We start from the raw sequence: 18,210 nt of genomic DNA, 5'->3' as shown, positions 1-18,210 counted from the left end.
CTAATGGTGTACACGACCAGAAGGTAGTCAAAAGGATAGAGCTGGAGAGACGTATTTGAAAGGGTCACTCTGGATTTACCTGCAGGCAGACTCTGGTCCATGTGCCTGAATTCTGCAGAGTAGGTTGTGCCTTTAGGGGACAAACTATTTAAGCATGAGGAATCATTTTTTGTTTGCCTGTGGTAAATTTGTATCAGGTATCTTTGTCTCTCTAGAAATGAGTGCTTCACTTCCAAGACTAAGGTTACTTTTCTCTTGCACAGTTGCCTCAAATGGTTGCTGCATATTTTCTAATCTGGAGTGAATTCCTGTGACTCTCAGAGATATTTATTCTGTAATTAAATAATCATGCACTTTTTTGTTAATTTTATATTTTTACAGTTGTTCAGTGAAAAAATAAGTGGAGCAGAAGGAACAAAGTTAGATGAAGAATTTCAAGAGATGGAAAGGGTAAGAAAAGTAACATGTTTTTTGATATTAAGCTATTCTAGAATCAAAAATGTTTCACGTTTCAAGTGATAGAATGGTATTGTAGATTTACCTGGGGGGAAGACCCCACCATGTGCTTCCAAATTGAAATATATAAGGATAAGTGCAAATTTATTCTTGAGCCTTGTCAGCTCAGCCAAGGGAGAAGAGGCATCCACGATGGCTGTCTGAGCAGAGGAAGCAGCTCTGACACCTCTTGAGAGTGAAGAGAACTTCCTTCAAGAATGGTGCAGAGCATCAGGAGAGGCCTTCTTCTGTCAGGGAGATTAGAGAGAGAAGTCTCCAGTGTTTAGTGAGGCTTTGTAAACATCATGAAGCCTGCCCAGCTGATATCATTCATCATAAAAATCTAACTACCGGGGTCAAATTTTCTCTTGATACAGAATTAGATTTCTTAGTTTAAATCCATGTTCAGAAATTTACATGCACTGTTGTGGAAATTGAGATGTTTGCTCTCCGCTTGTTAGTTGTGTTCAACAGTGTTACTGCCGGTTTCTGCTTTTCTGTCTTTTGTGCTTTTTTTTTTATTGCCCTTCTATTTCTTTGTATTTTTTTAACGTTCGTAGTAGGCCTAGGTCACAGCTTTTATTGTTGGCAGATTGAGGAAAAAAAGTCTTGTGTGTTGTGGTTTTTTTTTTTTCTAACATGCACTTCTGAAATCGTGATCCAAACAGGTTTCTAGGTTTCAGTTTCTTTGGCTACAGAATAATTATTTCCTTTCTCTGCATTATAAGGGGAAAAATAATGTGCAGGCCTTTAGGGAGAAAAAGGGAAACAAACCAGAAATGAGATTTTTAAAATGCTACCAAAAAAACCCAAACAAACAAAAAAAAACTGTTAAGTGGGAAGACAATGCAAACTACTGCTTTAAATGGCCCTGACCCCAAGATTGTGAGGGATATGTTCAGTCCTTTTCACCTGCGAAGAAAAGCAGTCTTAATAACAACTGTGGGACTGGCAGGAAAATTTTAGTCCAGAATGTGTAAGCAGTGGTCAAGACTGATGGGCTGGAAAGGCAAGCCCACATTTTGATATAAATCTTCTCTCCTTCCCAGTACTACATGCCAATTAATATGTTTTTGGTAAAATCCTGTTGTAACTATGACATGGCTATTTATTTCAAGCTATGATATCTGCTTTATTTTAAATAAAATTTCATTATCAGCTAGAATAGTATATTATGTCTAATAAAACTGTAAACTTTCTAGTAATCGATTTGCTTTTTGCCAACTGTGTTACTTTTCTTTTTCAGAAAATCGATGTTACTAATAAAGCTGTAGCGGAGCTTCTGTCCAAATCCACAGAGTATCTTCAGCCAAATCCAGGTAGGATAGGAACAAAAGGTGTTGGATTTTGCTGAACATTGTCTTCTTACTTGGAAATTCATCCTAGGTAAATAAAAGCTAATTAGGTCATCATTGTGAGCCTGCTGGGTGTCCTAGAGAACTTTACCTCTTTGTGCAATAAACAACTGTAGAGTTTATACGCGGTAAGTCTGACCTGGGGTACGTTCAACTTGCAGCACACGGTGCATCTGGTTTGCTGGGCACATGTAGGTTGTGCACGTGTGACATGTCTTGGACAGCTTGGGCCTCTGGTACAGCACCTGTGTTCGTGTTTGTGCTGGATTTCCTGGAGTGGGATATGGATTCCTACAGTGAAGAGAACGCCAATGTTTGGGGTTTTTCTAGCAGAGATATAAGAAGCTGTTGAATTTAACTCATAGGCTGCCACCATCAGAGGTACTGGTGTTTACGCAGCCATGGGGAAGAGGGCTGTTACTTGCTTACTCGGTATTTGAATGAGGTTTTGAGTTTTTTGGACACTGCTAAGTCTCAGTGGATTTTGGATTGTTAGTTAGAGGTTTTTCAAATCTGGTTTTAAGAAACAAGAAAGGAGACACGTTTACATTTGCAGTCACAAAGTTTATCTGTTATGACCTTGATTCACTGTCCAAACCAGCTGTTGGAAGAACTTTCATTTCTTGAGACCTGTTTGACTGAATTCCTGTTTAGTCAGCTAGACCAGTGACTTCAGAGATAGCCATCTCTTGTGGGTACCTTACAAGATGCACCTTCCCCAAGAAGTTTAATGGGTTATGTCTACATAAGGATGGCAGGATTCAGTCCTTTACCAAGGCCCAGCCAGCATGTTCAAGATGAAGCTGGTAACCATGGTCCACATCCCTCAGGAAGGCCCTGCCTGTGGCTGCTATGGTGTTGAAGAAGCTGTTGAGTGGTAATTGTAAGCAGTAGATTGGAAAAAATCTCCCAAGAATAAATGCGTTTTTTTGTCATGATACATGCAAGATAACATTAAATTAATTTGTATGTACCAGGCCATTCTGCAGAAGAAATTTCTATTGTCTTGATTACTGGAACAAAAACAGGAAAAAAAAAAAAAAAAGGCAGGGGAAGTTTTGCAAAGTTCTCATAAGCAAAAGAGGGAGAGAGAGAGAGCATGAAATTGGCTTTGGCTGTGCTTGTATCTATTCTGTGTTTGCTTTCTGCAGTGCTTCTAATCAAGGGAAAAACAAGCAGAAATATTCAAAGGAATGTATCAATGATTATCCACAGAAGGTGATGAGCACTCCTACTATATATCTGCCTGGAGAAATGATACTTACTCAGGTGTGGATAAAAAGCGGTTTCATATGACCCACATTGTTGAATAGATGCTTGTTTCAACTTTGGTTATGAAGTACTGACAACAAAAAACCTATGAATCTACAGACCAGCTTAGTGACTTGCTTTGTGATGATGCTTGTTAAATGATTTATTGCTTTAAATATATTAGTTTTCAAAAATGTTTTTATAACTTTTGTTCTTTTTTTATGTCCGTCTTAGCATACAGAGCCAAGCTGGGAATGCTGAACACTATGTCAAAGATCAGAGGACAAGTAAAAACCACAGGCTATCCCCAGACAGAGGGACTCCTGGGAGACTGCATGATACGGTATGGCAGAGAGCTTGGCGATGATTCTATGTTTGGTGAGTTTGTGTATCTCCTCCGTGAATATTTCAACATAAAATTTTTTGCAGAGTATTACTCGGTGAAATAACCTATGTAAATTGCTACTGCAGGTAAGAGGGAAAGTACAGTGCTCAGGGGATGATTCATATAATTAACAAAACACAATGCTTCTGCATATTTGTCCAGCTCTGTTGCAGGTGGCTTTGATAACACTATTACTGATGCTGTCTGATTATTCATATTATTACCATAACCATTTTAGTTTCTAAGTTGCCAAAGCTAAATAATTTAGGGTGATTCTTAGATGCACTGTATTTCTTTCCACCTTTAAATAAAAATGGTTACCCTATGTTTGAGAAATAAACGAAGGGAAAAGTTTCTCATAGAAAAAAGTAAGGAGTAACTTTGGGTGACTTTTTTTTTTTTTTTAAGTAATGATCTGGTATTTCCGTGCTTTGGAGCACTGCATCTAAATACGCATTTTCTTGTTTTCATGAAAATGAACTCTAGCTTGGCCATACTACAATTCTTTGGTAAATCAAATCTTACCGATTTCATCTCAAGATATTCCTGTACTTCACAGCCAAAATCTTGGTTGAGGCCTCGCTTGCTGAGCATGCATAGTGTGTGGGCTTGACTGGAATGAATTTGAAGCATTGTCACAGAGCTTAGTCAGTGGGTGCTTTTTGATATGGTTGGGGTTAAGAGAGAACCAAAAAGAAATACATGAGAAAAGGAAGATCCTGGTTTGAGGAAAGACAGTGGACTAGGGTTGGGAGAGAGTGGTATGGGCTGGGACTGCCTGCAGAAGCCAGTACAGAACTGTCTGGCTTTGTTATGTTCTGTTGCGAATATCTGCAGTTTTACACACAGTGGTTGTCTTGAAATAGTAACAGCTGTGTAGGCGTAGGGACCTCACACTGGAGCCCAAGTTGGTGCTGCATAGGGAAGGATGCTGCTGATAGCCAAAGGCTTGTTTATTCTCCTCACGAGGAGCAAAGTGGCAAAACTCACCTGTGATCTGGATGTATTTGTTTTTTTGTAAAAGCAAGGGGGATACTAAATAAAACCAGGAAAGGGAAAAGAACATTTCAAACACCGTTCTGCCTGCTGGTACTTATGTGCTTAATAAAGTATACAGCTCTGTTAAATAGGTGGTTTTAAAGAAGCAGCAACAGTTTCAACCAAAAGGAGGTTTAGACAGAATGCATGCTGTGTGTGAGGAAGCTGTAAAACATGATATTGTGATTAAAAAGTTACTTTTTGTGTATTTAGTAATATCACTGAAGTTGTACAAACTAATCAGCTTGGTTTGCAGTTCTCAAAGTGGAGGAGGTTTGTAACTTATGCAAATACAGTAGGGAAAATAGTATTTCAGCTTTTTCCCTGATACCCTTCAGGGGAAAAAAAGTATACTTCAGAATAAAAATTTTCCTGTTCTAGTTTTCTGTAGGAAACAAGCAAGTGAGAAGCTTGCATTATTTTTTTACTCTTCAAGGGCCTGCAGCAGATACAAAAATACGTATTTGAAATAGCTGTTTAATAAGCCAAATTTTCTTTTTTTTTCAATTTTTTTTTTTTTTTAACGTATATTGAGGTATAATTAGCCTGTTCTTTACCATAGGCCTTGCGCTGCTGGATGCTGGTGAGAGCATGAAGCAAATGGCAGAGGTGAAGGACTCGCTTGATATTAATGTCAAACAAAATTTTATTGATCCTCTACAGTTATTGCAGGACAAAGATTTAAAAGAGATTGGGGTAAGTTTTCCAGGGTGAAGCTTCACTTATCAAGAATCAGCATCAATCAAACTCTAGTTCCCTGAGATATTTTTCTTGAAAGCAATAAGGTAAATAAATTTCACTGCATTTAAGTTTGTCTCTTTAGCAAAACAGTGATGAAATCTGCTTAAAATCAATGCCTGGCTATTTCTCACTTATCTAACTTACTCAATTTGCTGTATTGCTTGTACATTCTGTACCAGAAGGATAGTGAAGGAAATGATATTCTTTATTTTTCTGCTATTTTATCTTAATGGACTTCTTTATTAATTTTTATGAAGATGTGAGTGGGCTGTGATTTACTGTGGCTGATTATCCTATCTTGCCATCTCTGTCAGCCTAAAGCTGTTTATAGTGAAGGACGAATATAACTGTTGAAAAAGGCTATTCAGGGCAATCACAGAGAGCTCTGAAAAGTGCCATAGAATGTTGAAGTGCCATATGCTTCTATAGGAAAAATATAGGAAGGTGGGGAACACATTTTTAACCTTTAGAGTTAAGTTTTTCGATGCTGTTGTTTACAATGTGACAATTCAAAGAAAGCCAGGCAGTCTCTGTCTGAGTCTGTTGATTTCAATAGACTTGGGTAATAGGCAAGTTAAACCCTGATGAAATGCAGAAATGAAAGTTATTTTATTTGTTTACCCATAAATGGATGTGGAACGCATAGCAAAAAGATAGTAATAACGTCTTGATGTCTGTAGCTGTCTCCTATGATACATAACTGTTTTCAGTTGTAGTTCTGAACTGATGAAAAGAAATTGTTTGACATTAGCTTTAATGAGCATTTTGTACTGTCACTTTGAGTCCATTCTGTAAGTCTATCAGTCCCATGATTTTTGGCAACAGAAAAGCTTTTGTAGTTATATCAGGTAAAAGTGTCAAGTTGACACCTAACAAAGAAAGCAAGAATACAAGATTTGTTGGAGCACTGCTTATGGAATAAGAGGGGGGAAATAACTCTTTAACTTTTAGCTGTCGTATTGCAAATAATTCAAGAGGTAAAAATGAATTAAATGTAGAATATGGACACACACACATATTTAGATTGGATCCTGCTTCTCATTTAGACAGTCTGAGGTGTTGCACATTTCGTGAAGTCCGTGAGTTGGATGCCTAAGTTCAGCGAATCAGGATAGCCAGTTCCGCAAGTGATAACAAATGGATGTTTATTTAAAGTCTATACAGTTTGAAATTTCGTTCATGTATACAGTCTTAGACTTACCTGATGCTGCCTTAGATCAAAAGGATGGAATGGATAATCTCAGCCTTGTATTTCTTTGATTCTGCATATATTTGCATCCATAACTGAAATTTCCTTAAATCACAATGCGTGTGTTTGGGCACGTCCCGTTGGGACCTTCTCATAAATGTTCTGTCTTATTCAGCATCATCTGAAGAAACTAGAAGGACGCCGTTTGGATTATGATTATAAAAAGAAGCGTCTTGGAAAGATACCAGATGAAGAAGTTAAACAAGCAGTAGAAAAATTTGAAGAGTCAAAGGAACTGGCTGAAAGAAGCATGTTCAATTTCTTAGAAAATGATGTAAGTCTGTCCTGCGTTTTTGTTTGCTGCAGTACATCCGGGAGGGCAATGTGTATGGGACTGTATAAGCCTGTCCCATCCTTCACAGGAGGTAAGGTCTGAAAGCAAAAGGTGTGCCTCTTTCCTCTTTTAACCTCCTGTCAGGAAGGAACACAAAGCCCAGCAGTAAATGCCAGTACTCAAGAAAGCAGGAATTTCTTCTGGAGGTATAGTGGCTCAAACAAGATTGTCACAGAGGTCTTATGTAGTTTTACAGTCTATAAGCAATGAACTACCTCAGAGTAGAATTCAGTTTGATCAGTGGGAGGGAGAAGGTTGGGAGATTAACATAGTCACAGACCTGCTGCTGAAACAATCAGCAAGGGTATGTACCCTACGCCGTCTGAATTGTAGCTCACTTAAAGGCAAAACTTTGCTGCTGATTTGAAGTCTCTGAATAACTCTTACCTCTGAGAATCATTGTTATTGCTCTTTGGCTCTGAAAATTACTCCATAGAGTGAGTTTGTGGCTTCGGCTCAGGTAGCTGGACTTTGGTTCAGAGTCCAAATCTGTTAGGAAGTTATGTCTAAATAGCTGTGTCCATTCAGGATAATCCTCTCTTCTGTCCACACACAGAGGAATAGCGGGACGTGCTTTCTGCCATGTAATCATAGAATTGTAGGAAAAGAGAACTGGACCTATTTGGGCCTATTTCAAAGCTTTCCCTTCTGTAGGTGCAGCATCACGGAAAACACACTTAAAAAGAAAGAAGTGTGCTTCTTCTGTGAGTAAACTGCAACAAGGGGGAGCTGTTGAGTGGGAGTATTTAACTGAAAGCAACTTTTCCCTCTCTGCATACCGGTGTAATGGCCAGTTATAAACTAGCCTGTAGCTCCTAAACTGTTTGAGTGGGAGACATTTGTTACAGCAGTGTATAAGTCAGTAAACCTCTTGCTTTTTTACCAGTGCAAGTTATATGAGGGTAGCAAAACATGTAACATCCTCGTCAACAATTTCAACACACTGTTCCACTGTGGGCTCAACCAATTGCCTGGTTGCAGCATATGCGTTTTATAATTCTGGCTTGCTTAAGCAGCTGAGAAATGTTTTGGATAGTGTTTATCGTTAGTCAGAGCCCCAAACTGAGGATAAAACAGTGCATGGATTAAAATGGTTTAGCTGAGCCACTAGAGAGCTGATGAGTTCTACTTTCTAGTATAACTAATTCTGCCTTTGGGAGGGGGTGGACTGGATGTCCCTTTGAAGTTTTTTCCATAGCCACTTTCTATTGTTTCTGTTTAAAGAAAACTCTGTGCTCCTTCCCTTCCAGTTTCCATACTGACCCAGTCTGTGTCCTCCTCAAACTTCTGATTACAGCCTTCTTGTCTAACCCCAGACTGTCTCACTGGTTTTGCAGAGATCATCACTGCAATTGCTTCCTTCCCATCCTTTCCAGTTTCCCAAATGTCTCCCTTTCTTGGTCTCCTTGCCCTGCAGTCTCTGTTCTCTGGGCTCTGGTTCCCAGCCATCTTGCCAGGTGCCTTTCCCATACTCAGTCCTGATCCACATCTCTTTCTCAGGTTTTTGCACATCTAGTTCCAGACCTCCCACATAGACACTGTTGCATGCACTTCTTATCAGATCCATCTTCCTGCCTTTCCCACTCAGGCAGTCTCAGGCTCCTCGTGCTAAGCGGCTTTTAGTCCCTCAAGTTTCTCTGGCTCTTTCCCAGTCTCTCCCTCTAATCCACAATTCCATATCCCTCTGGGCTCTTAGTTGTCTTGTTTGGACAGTCCTTGTCTATCCATTTTCCCTGACCACCCCATCCAAACCCCAGGCACTCTGTGCATTGTCCTCAGCTGGTTTACATTACTCTCTTCTGACTGTGATGGAATTATATCAGATGTTGGTTAGGTTCTGTGCATTTCATTTCTATATGCTGTGTGACAATGTTTGGCTCTCTTGGAGTCCCGGCAGAATTTCTAATAATCTTTTTAACTGAGTAAAAGCAGACAAAGTATAGCACAAAATTGCCATGGGTCCATAAAACATTTGCAGAAAGTTTACTCAGATGTTGTCTTGTGATCCAATGTCTGAAGACATCATGATGGAATGGAAACATGTCAGACTTCTTGGGGTCTGTTGTCTTAAAGGAAGAGGACAAATAAATATCTGTTACTGTTCCATCCCCATTACAGCTTGAACTTTTCACTTTGTGTTAGGGGAATGAGATTGTTACCTCATGAATAAAAATATTTTGATTTTTCTTTCTCCTTCACATTCTCCCTTTCCTCAGCATTCATATTTTTGTTTGATTGGCCGATACATTTTAAATCCAAGTAGATAAACCACATTTCATTTATTGGTTTATAAATGCTGCCATCTAGTGAGGTAAGTCCAGATAATTTCAGAACTGTAGTTTGTAAACATTGCTAATAAACACTAATGGCTCTGAGTCATAAGAGCTGTCATGGTGTAATTTCTTCCAACACTGCTGATCAGAAAAAGCCTCTCTTTTACCTGCTAAGGGGTCATGTCCTCTTAACTGTTCAGGGCTTGGGTGTTGACAGACAGCCGGCTTGGAAGTTGAAAGCAGAAGGGATTTGCACATTGTGGAAGGAAATGGCTCGAGGACCCAGCCCTGAGTTAGTGAACTAGAAGTTACACCTCAGTTTTGTTCAGTTTCCCACTGGCAATTTCTTTGATAGAGTCACATATGCTCTCTTTCAATAGTCTCCACAAGGTATCATGGTCTTTTGAGATACCGGGTCTGTTTTGAATGATCTGTTTGTTTATCCTTCAGCTGAACGTACTGCGGGATTCTTACAACTATTTTCCTCTCTATTTCAGGTAGAACAAGTTAGCCAGTTGGCTGTGTTTGTAGAAGCAGCACTAGATTACCATAAACAATCCACAGACATTTTGGAGGATCTGCAGAGCAAGCTGCAAAACCGGTAAGACTGAACCCATCAGAAAATTTTGAACCTTTTCCGTAGCTAAGGTCCATGAATGTGAAGAGTTACTGAAGCAACAGATCTTGTAGCACCATCTCACAGATGCGCATTTGCTGTGCCTTTACTGGATTTGGTTGCTTTAAACCACTGTCACCTGGCAACTTCTTGCTGGTGCTGTGAGCCTTTAATGTAATGCAGGATCTGCCCAGAAAGCTTTGAGCATGTGCAGAATCTCTCAGTCGCATATGTGGAGGTTAAGCTGGACAGCCTCCATTTGTTTATAGGTTTATTTAAACTTCCTTGCTCCGAGTTGTGTTTTGGAGGCTTTGCTGAGAAGTTGGCCTATTTTTATTGAGATTAAGGGGTATAACAAAATTCTGGAGCAGAGTAAGGAGATAGCCAGCTGGCTAGGAACTCAGCTGTGCTGTAATGCACTTATGAAAGGCCCAGATACTTTGTGTCATCCTAACAGAAGAAAAAAAAAATGCTGCTGTCATTAATTTATTGTGTGTCACTCAGAGAACCAGCAGAGAAGAGGAGAGCTAGATGACTTGAGTGTTCACTGTAGTGCAGGCTAGCATTACAGCCGTGGAGTTGAACTGACTGTTCGGGGCTTTCCTGGGATCAGGGTGGACGTAGTGGCTGTGAGTATTAGCACAGGGGTAGCTGTGTCTGTAGACACCCTGCACCATCCCAGCTGGAGGGGGCAGTGAGACAAGGAGGTCTCAGCTGGGCCACATGCATGTACAGGAAGAGGCAGTGAGGCAGTTGTGCTGACCAAGTGGTTGTTTCCCATTTTCTCTAATAAAAAGGCAATGTGTGAGATGCAGTCCCTGGGCCTCTGTCCTGGCTGGGTCTCTGCATATGTCATCTGTAGTTGAGCTTTCCAGGGAGCTCGTTCCTGGAACTTCTGCCGAACTCAGTGGCAGCTGTGGATGCTCAGCACTTCTCAAACTCAGGCTGTTAAGCTTTATGCCTCTGTCAGCAGGACCAAAGCATTAAATAAAACAGGGACTTGCTGCAATTCAAATACTGTATGAGAATTGAGCAGTTTTTATTGAATAAACCTGCTTTCCACTGTCTGTCGCTGTCTGTTTTCCACCCCCCCCAAAAAAAAAAAAAAGCCTAAACCCAAAATCAGCAGGAGGTTGTCTGGGTTCCCCCCCACTTTCAAACACTAAAGCACTAAACCTGAGCTGAAGCTCCATAAGTATTTCTTCCTTCAGGTAAATCTCTTGCCACTCTTCTCTGTGTTCCAGAATAAATGTAGCATCTAGTCGGCCTAAACGTGAATTTAAGCCAAAGCCTGTAATAACTACAACTCTGGAAATTGGTGATAATCAGCAGCACAATGGGATTGCCTACAGTTCTTCCATAAAATCATCAGGTAAGTCTGTGGCCACAGAATTAACATGTCGATAGAAGTTTTGCCAGATTGTTGCTTAAGGTATTGCTTGTACTGTGAGAACAATGGAACAATGGATCCATGAGGCATCAGCATCCACGTATCTGACTCCAGTTTGTTTCCCAGATTTGGAAATGGAATTGTGAAGCAGGATTCCTCTCAACAGTCTCTCACCCATCTGAAATTTTGGTGTGGCATTCTGCTTGGTCTTTTAGGTTCTCTGTATTGCCACTGAGGGTGGGAGGAGAGAGAGGGAGAGGCACTTGCAGAAAACAGTTCATTTCTTGCAAAGGCAGAGATGCCTAAGGTGGGTGTGTTAGATCTGTCTGGAATATCTCCAGCTGTTAATTTCTCTGCACAGTCTGAGACCATAAATGATCAGTACAGGTTCTTAACTATTACTCATGTAAAATTCAGAGAGGTGACTTCCACCCTTACTGATTTTTATTAACATATTTTACTTCACTGTCCCTTAACGTCTGTACCAAAGTGTGTGTGCTTATGAAGTGAAGTACTTGGGTACTCATTGGTGTGGGAGTAGGAGCCCTTTCTTTGATTAGGCCCCGATTCCACAAAAAAATCAACTGTTGAACGCCCTGTAAAGTTGAGTGAATGAGAATAATTAGTAAGGTTACACTACTCATCGAAATAGCTTTTCCTCATCTCATGAATAAAATTATTCTGCCCTGTCTCCTTAATGACTACAGTGCGTGATGAGAGAAGACTAATAAAAAAATAGTTTAAAAAAAACCCCAAAAGACAGCAATATGCAAAGAAAAGAGAATGAAAAAGCCAATTTTTTGATAAACGTTATTTGTAAGGAAAATAAAGAGGAAGCAGTGAGCCAAAAGTTCCCTTCTGTACTTGGCATGGTATCTAGGATCTTTTTCTAAAGCTTTTTTTTATTTTTTTTCTCCCTCACTCTCCAATTTCCTCTTTCCTTCAGTCTTGTTCCTTTTTAAAGGTTGTTGGGAGAGAAATAAGAGAACTAAAGGTGAAAGAATAAAGCTTGGAGCTGTAACTTCATGCATCTTCTAATGCCTCTTTAATTTTCTTGCACTCTGCTACAAGATGAAGCTGTCATACAATCCTTACTGAAGGAGATTTGCAGCGTAAATCCACCCAGCAAGATCTTATTCCTTGATTTGTTTCTTTTGTGCCTCAGGGTACTTGAGGGTGTGTTAGTGAAGCTCCCCGTGCTGCCTGGATGCTAAGAACAGTTTTGTGTTGCTGTCAAATGTGGGGTTGAGGGAGACAACTCCTCTTTGCGCTCTCCTCTCCATTCAGACTGCTGGTTCCTAAGACATGTGATTCAAGGACACATTTCATTCAAAGCACTGGGAACGTTTGCAGCAATGAATAAGTTTCTAGTTATTTTCACAGCACATCTGGATGAAAGTAGCAAAAACATGGCAGCCTTCATTAAAAAATTCAGCATAAAATTTCTAGACCCCTTTCAATTACTTGTCAAGTTATATAGGCTTTATTTTTTCTGCTTTGCATGTGTGGTGGAGAAAGGAGAGTGTGGAGAAAGCATTTATATATAAACTGGTGTGTCAAACCAGAGATAAAACAGCACACACATTACAGCGGTTTATCATTGCCATGAAGCAATTGATCCAAGATGTCCTTTGAGGGTAATCAGTCCTGACTCTGGGAGAAAGACGGACTGGATCACTTCTCAAGGTTGCTTCCAGACCATTCAGTTAAAGAAAAATGCTAGTTTTAATGAGCTAAAATTCTGTGAATGAACTTAAAAATAAATGACCACTGATCACTCAGATAAGGAAGGAGTGAGCCACTTGCATTCATGGATTCTGTTCATGGGATATTGCATCAACTGCTCGCACATCACTAAATGATGGGCTCTCACTTACTGCTTGGCTCACTCTGCTGTCAGAACGGAAAAGAAATAAAACTATGAAACAGATGAAAAGGAGAAATGGAATATATGTAATCATTGTTGTGATGCTTAGTGTTGCTAATAATATCAGAAAGACCATCTATCATGCTTTCTTGCTCCTGAAGAAGCTGTGGATGCTGTGCTTGCCCTCCCCAGCAGGTACAGTCATCGGTGAAATCATTGTTCATTCTCTTCTTTCTCCCCCTGTTCCATACTCAAAAGTTATCCATATGGATTTCTGTGGAGCTGCAGTGAGGTCAATGTGCCCTGCTTGTAAATGGAGAAACCTTTCTGTTCCTGTTTAAAGTCAGAATCGTGAAACAGGTTAGATTTATGGTCTGTGATTCAGAAATGTGAACCAGGCGTCTCTAAGCAAAACTGCTAAATGTTTTAAGGTCTCCATGTGATAGCATTGTGATCAGCCTCTCCTTTTCCGTTTAGAAAACTGACCTGTTCATCCTACACAAACAAGCACTTTCATGCCTAATTTCCCTTCTTTACACATTAATCCTAACAAAATGTAGACCTTTAATTTCTCTGATACTGTCACTCAAGGGGAGTAATACCTTGGTGTTCAGCGAACTCATGGAAATCAGCAGGACAGTTCCAAGTAAGCTGTGATCCATTCAGCACAACTACCGCAATCCAGTTCTGATTGTTGAAATGGCTTTTCCTGTGTTTCTCCATAGCTTTTAAAGTTAAGTATCAGTTTCTTGGAGCAGAAATAGTATTTTCCTCTGTACGGTCCCTAACACATGGGAATTATTTACTACTAATGACTTGCACACATTTGCAGGGCTAGATTCACGGAAACATCATTTTAATGTTGTGAATTATTTAGCTGCTTTGATTAAGCACAGATAACAAATCTGTGTTTTTGTTCTAATTCATTGTTATCCTCGTTAATCAGCTGAGGCTATGAGCATCATCTGGCTCACTTCAGAACTCTTTAAATGCTGTGTTATGTCACGCCTTTCATTCTTTTTATTTGTCAGGTTTGACTACGATATGAAATAAAGGGGTCTGGTTGCCATGTGCTGGAATTTAACATAAGCGTCTAAATGTTTACTCTCTTCAGCTGTGAGGGAGACTTGGATTTAATTATCTTAGCAAGCTTCCAATTTGTGATTAGTAAAGTATAATTTTGCTACCATATGCATACAGCATGGTGTGGAAAAGGTGCAGGTGCAGTCAATAACTCCCTTCGGGGGGAGGTGGGGAGGGAATAACCAACGAGCCAAACAAACTAGCATTGAATGGCATTCTGGTTTCATCTTGTAACACTCTGGAAATCAGACAGTTTCTTGCTCAGCCTGTTTTTGCGGTGTTTTTTTCCATTTTTGCTGTCCAGGTTTTAGTGGTCTGGAGAGTAATGACAAGTCATCCTTGAAAGTGGCAGTGAAGTGTGGCAGTTTAGCTCCACAACTGGAGAAACTAAAGAGGCGTGTGTGGTGTTGCAAACTAACATAAACACTGTTTGCAGGAAAAAAGGAGTGCAATTTCTTTTGCTTAAATCTCTGCAACAGGAAAGGATGTGCAAATATTTAATAGACAGGAAAAGGCTGGGATCATGTCACCGATTCTGTGATGTTAAACAGTGAACGTTACAGACTGTCAGGCGGTGCTGCCCCCGTTACCTTGGTCAGGGAAGCTTTGTCTCTTTGGATTATACAGTAGCAGCAGCTGCTTGACTCTAATGAAGACTTTGCCTGATCCTACAGCCTGGAGTGAGACGGTAGTACTGGCGGTGACCATTGTTTAAAAATCTTTCCAGGCTGCCAGACATTTATTTTCAGGTCTTTGGAGCTTAAAATGAACCAAATGTGATCCATCTCCTATCAGATACCTTACTGTCAGAAATTAACTGCCTTGTGATAATAAATTAGCCCCATCGGAGCAGCTGGGGAAAGCAAGGAACTTTCTCAGTTATTCAGAGCACCGCCTTCTGCTGTCGACAGTTCCAGTGAGCTGGTACCAGTTCTACTTTGGCAGAGACTGAACATAAATGAGCTCTTTTTTTAACAGAATCAGTCCATTTTTATTGGGAAACTGTGGCTCATCTTCTTTTTTCTCCTTAGAATCTCTCAGCAAAAATATGTCCAGAACCAGGCTTGGACCTGTGTCATTGTATTAGACCAGCCGTAATTTAGTTTGTTCCTGTAGAATTTTGTCGCTACCCCACGCCTTCCACAGGCAGAGGACTGGTCCAGTGCTGTTACAACAGTGATCTGGGAGGTTTGCTGAGGGGGATCTCTGTGTTGACAGCTCTCTTCCATTGTTATAAATAATAACTCTCTTCTATTGTTATAAAACATACCCATAAAATACAAAAGTAATTCCTACTTCCCAGTTTTAACATCCAATATTACCCCAATCATATTATTGTCAATTAAAAAGATGCTTTCACCTGTTCTCATTTACTGATCACCAGAATAGTTGTCAGCTGGTTTCCTTAAGAGACTTCTTGTTGTTCCTTTTACTAGAAAATCCCTCAACAGTTACTTTTCAGTAGTTTCCTACATGTTACCATGATCAGCAGATTAAGATGCATTTTTTTCATGCACTTTTAACATCTTATCTATTATATTTGTATTGCAAAACCAATTGTGTGGAGATTTACCCAGACAAAAGTTACGCTTCAAGGTGATTGCATGATTGGCATGTGTGATAGCTGGGAGAGACAGTCAAGACGAGAATATTTGAGAATTGTTGCACTGTTGCAAGTAAGACAACTTGAATAACTAGGTGTTGAAGAGGTTTAACTGCTTTCATGTAAGTACTAGAGTGTTCTAGAGTTGTCATGCTGTAATGTGGTTTACTGCTGTTTATGTGGCAGCAGCCTGAAATCTTTTCTCCTGTTCTTCATGTATAAATATATTTCAAATTACTGGACTTTTACTTGGATATGCTGTATGTGTTTTTAAAAATCTGTTATGGCTGAACTTCAGTTGAACCTCTGGATAATCCCTGGCCACAGAGCTAAGCTTTACAATTTGAATATTACATTACATTTTATTAGAATAAGTTTTATTCATAAATATGAATGAATGAATATATTACACGTGTACCAACACCACAAATCCAAACCAATTAACACCCCTTCATGAGAATATCTTTAAAAAAGGTGACTGCATTTACAAGGTTAACTTCTTTTTCTAATGGTGATTGTTTTGTACAGAATATTTATATTTACTTGTTTTCCTGTAAATATATGTACTTGCTGCTATATTTGCATAAGGCATGGTTAATATTTTGAAAAGAGTTATTTGGAAGGAAGGGCAAATTTGGTTTTGCAGGGCAAACAGCGTAAGTCACAAGAACAGCCAGACACGGTATCAGAAAGCTGTTTTCATCTGTAGAACAGTTTGACAGGCACCGTTGTTCCTAGCGCAACCGTTGCTTTAGCTCAGATGAAGGATGTGTACAACAAAGGATTTGAACACACGAACCTGGGGAGCAGCACCCCGGAACTGACTGTCACAGCCCGAGGGAGGCGCAGGTGGGAGGGTTAGCGCGGGAGCCTTGCTCCTGCCAAGGCACAGGCAGCAGGAGGATCCAGGTGTCTGTCTGTGGGATGTGCGCGTGTTTGTCGGAGGGACCCTGAGCCCCGGCCCTCCGGTAGGTATTCCCGCCGTAGCAGTGTGTGACAGTGCTGTTTGTTAAATGATCACTTGTCACTTCCCCTGTTGACTCTTCTGCTTCCTCAACTCCTGCCCTTCCAATTCCTCGAGCCACCACTCCAAAGGGACCGCGCCGATTTTGACAATGGTGATTACTCGAACTATCTGTTTGAGATAAACATCCCTTTGAAAGGGAAGGCAACTAGGAATGAAAATGGAGTGGGATCTGAACTGAAGGGAGAAACAGAATTCTGCTTTAAACTAATTATCACTACTATTATTTTTTGTATCTAGAAGGACCAGATGTTAATGGGTGAAAGCACTGGAAAAGCTGTGGGGGGTGAGGGAGAAATTCACGACAGCAGCGCTACATTTCTTGACCCATTGTTTTATGCTTAGTGGCTGGGGGATGCTGTGAAGCTCTATTAATACAGAGTTTTTTTCTGTCACTGGGGCAGGTTCTTCAATGCACATGGATCAGCCTTGCTGCCAAGCTCTCTATGACTTTGAGCCAGAAAATGAAGGCGAGCTTGGGTTTAAGGAAGGGGACATCATAACTTTGACCAATCAGATTGATGAGAATTGGTACGAGGGGATGTTAAATGGAGAGTCTGGCTTCTTCCCCATTAATTATGTTGAAGTGATGGTTCCCTTGCCTCAGTGATTGTGTCATTCGAGCTGTGAACGTGATTTCATGACTGAAATGGATTCACAAATGTTCTGTCAGTGTGGCATTCTGTGAAAGCCTTGCTATTTGACTGACTTACTGACTTTTGTATGCGTCTTTTTAAAATGTATTTATTTTATATTCAAAAAGATTTTACCTTTCCTGAGTCCATCAACCTGCAAAAAAACCCATACCCAGTTTTTTTGCTTTGTGCCTTGAGGATCACTGTATGAAGTGTTTACTGGTAGCTCACTGTTGCTCCAAAAATGCATTTCCTTGCTATTATTGTACGTGAATTTTTTTTTATCTTTGGCTGCAATGATTTTAATATTGAAAACCATTTTTAAAAATACTGTAAGTGAAGCTAACTGTAACCAGTTCCTAAGTTACTGATGTCATTGAGCTCTTTTCATCTATCACACTGTAATTTAACCTGAGCGAGTTAATCCATGTTTCACATTGTATGTTGACAAAAGGCAAAGTGGTTGTTGTCAATATTATGATGTTGTTGTACTAAGTACAAGTTCTCAGCATTGAAAATTCCTATAATTTACTGACCAAACCGAATAAATATTTCTGTGGGATAAGAACGGTGGTTGCTGCTTCTATTCCTATAGTTCTGGCATTTGTTTTTGAGCCGAAGGTCACTTTTGCTAAATATGTCAGCTTTCAGTGAAGAAAACAATCCTACATTAAAAATGCATTAATTGAGCCCAAGTATTAGTTTTATGACACCTCAGCCACTGGAATGTTAATAATCTTGCTCTCTCCCTACTGATTGTGTAGCATCTATAATGTCTGTTAAAATTTTCTTCTAGCAGGAGGATAAGAGAAAAATTCCTTTCAACTAAGTACAAACTGATTCAATACAGGATTTCTGTAGAACACCATTG

At 40.0% G+C, this 18,210-nt stretch overlaps 1 protein-coding gene across 3 annotated transcripts in view; it reads left to right on the top strand.

Annotated features, from left to right (window-relative positions):
* The window catches only part of SH3GL3 (SH3-domain GRB2-like 3), a 58,423-nt gene extending 40,516 nt beyond the window's left edge, over window positions 1-17,907 (top strand). Inside the window, exons 2-9 of one of the 3 annotated variants that reach the window (XM_009886114.1) lie at window positions 382-450; window positions 1,742-1,814; window positions 3,336-3,479; window positions 5,087-5,220; window positions 6,630-6,788; window positions 9,619-9,722; window positions 10,982-11,109; window positions 17,109-17,907. In XM_009886114.1, coding sequence (XP_009884416.1) covers window positions 382-450; window positions 1,742-1,814; window positions 3,336-3,479; window positions 5,087-5,220; window positions 6,630-6,788; window positions 9,619-9,722; window positions 10,982-11,109; window positions 17,109-17,314 — 1,017 coding nt within the window. In that variant the 3' untranslated portion in view covers window positions 17,315-17,907. Of the gene's footprint in view, window positions 1-381; window positions 451-1,741; window positions 1,815-3,335; window positions 3,480-5,086; window positions 5,221-6,629; window positions 6,789-9,618; window positions 9,723-10,981; window positions 11,137-17,108 lie in introns of those variants that run through there. The other 2 variants (XM_009886115.1, XM_009886116.1) reach the window with 2 other exon arrangements.
* The last annotated feature ends 303 nt before the right edge of the window (window positions 17,908-18,210 follow it).

This window comes from Charadrius vociferus, unplaced genomic scaffold (assembly GCF_000708025.1).
Source record: "Charadrius vociferus isolate BGI_N301 unplaced genomic scaffold, ASM70802v2 scaffold365, whole genome shotgun sequence".
NCBI lineage: Eukaryota > Metazoa > Chordata > Aves > Charadriiformes > Charadriidae > Charadrius > Charadrius vociferus.
Note: the sequence above shows the minus strand (reverse complement) of the source record. Positions and strands in the feature narration are given on the sequence as shown.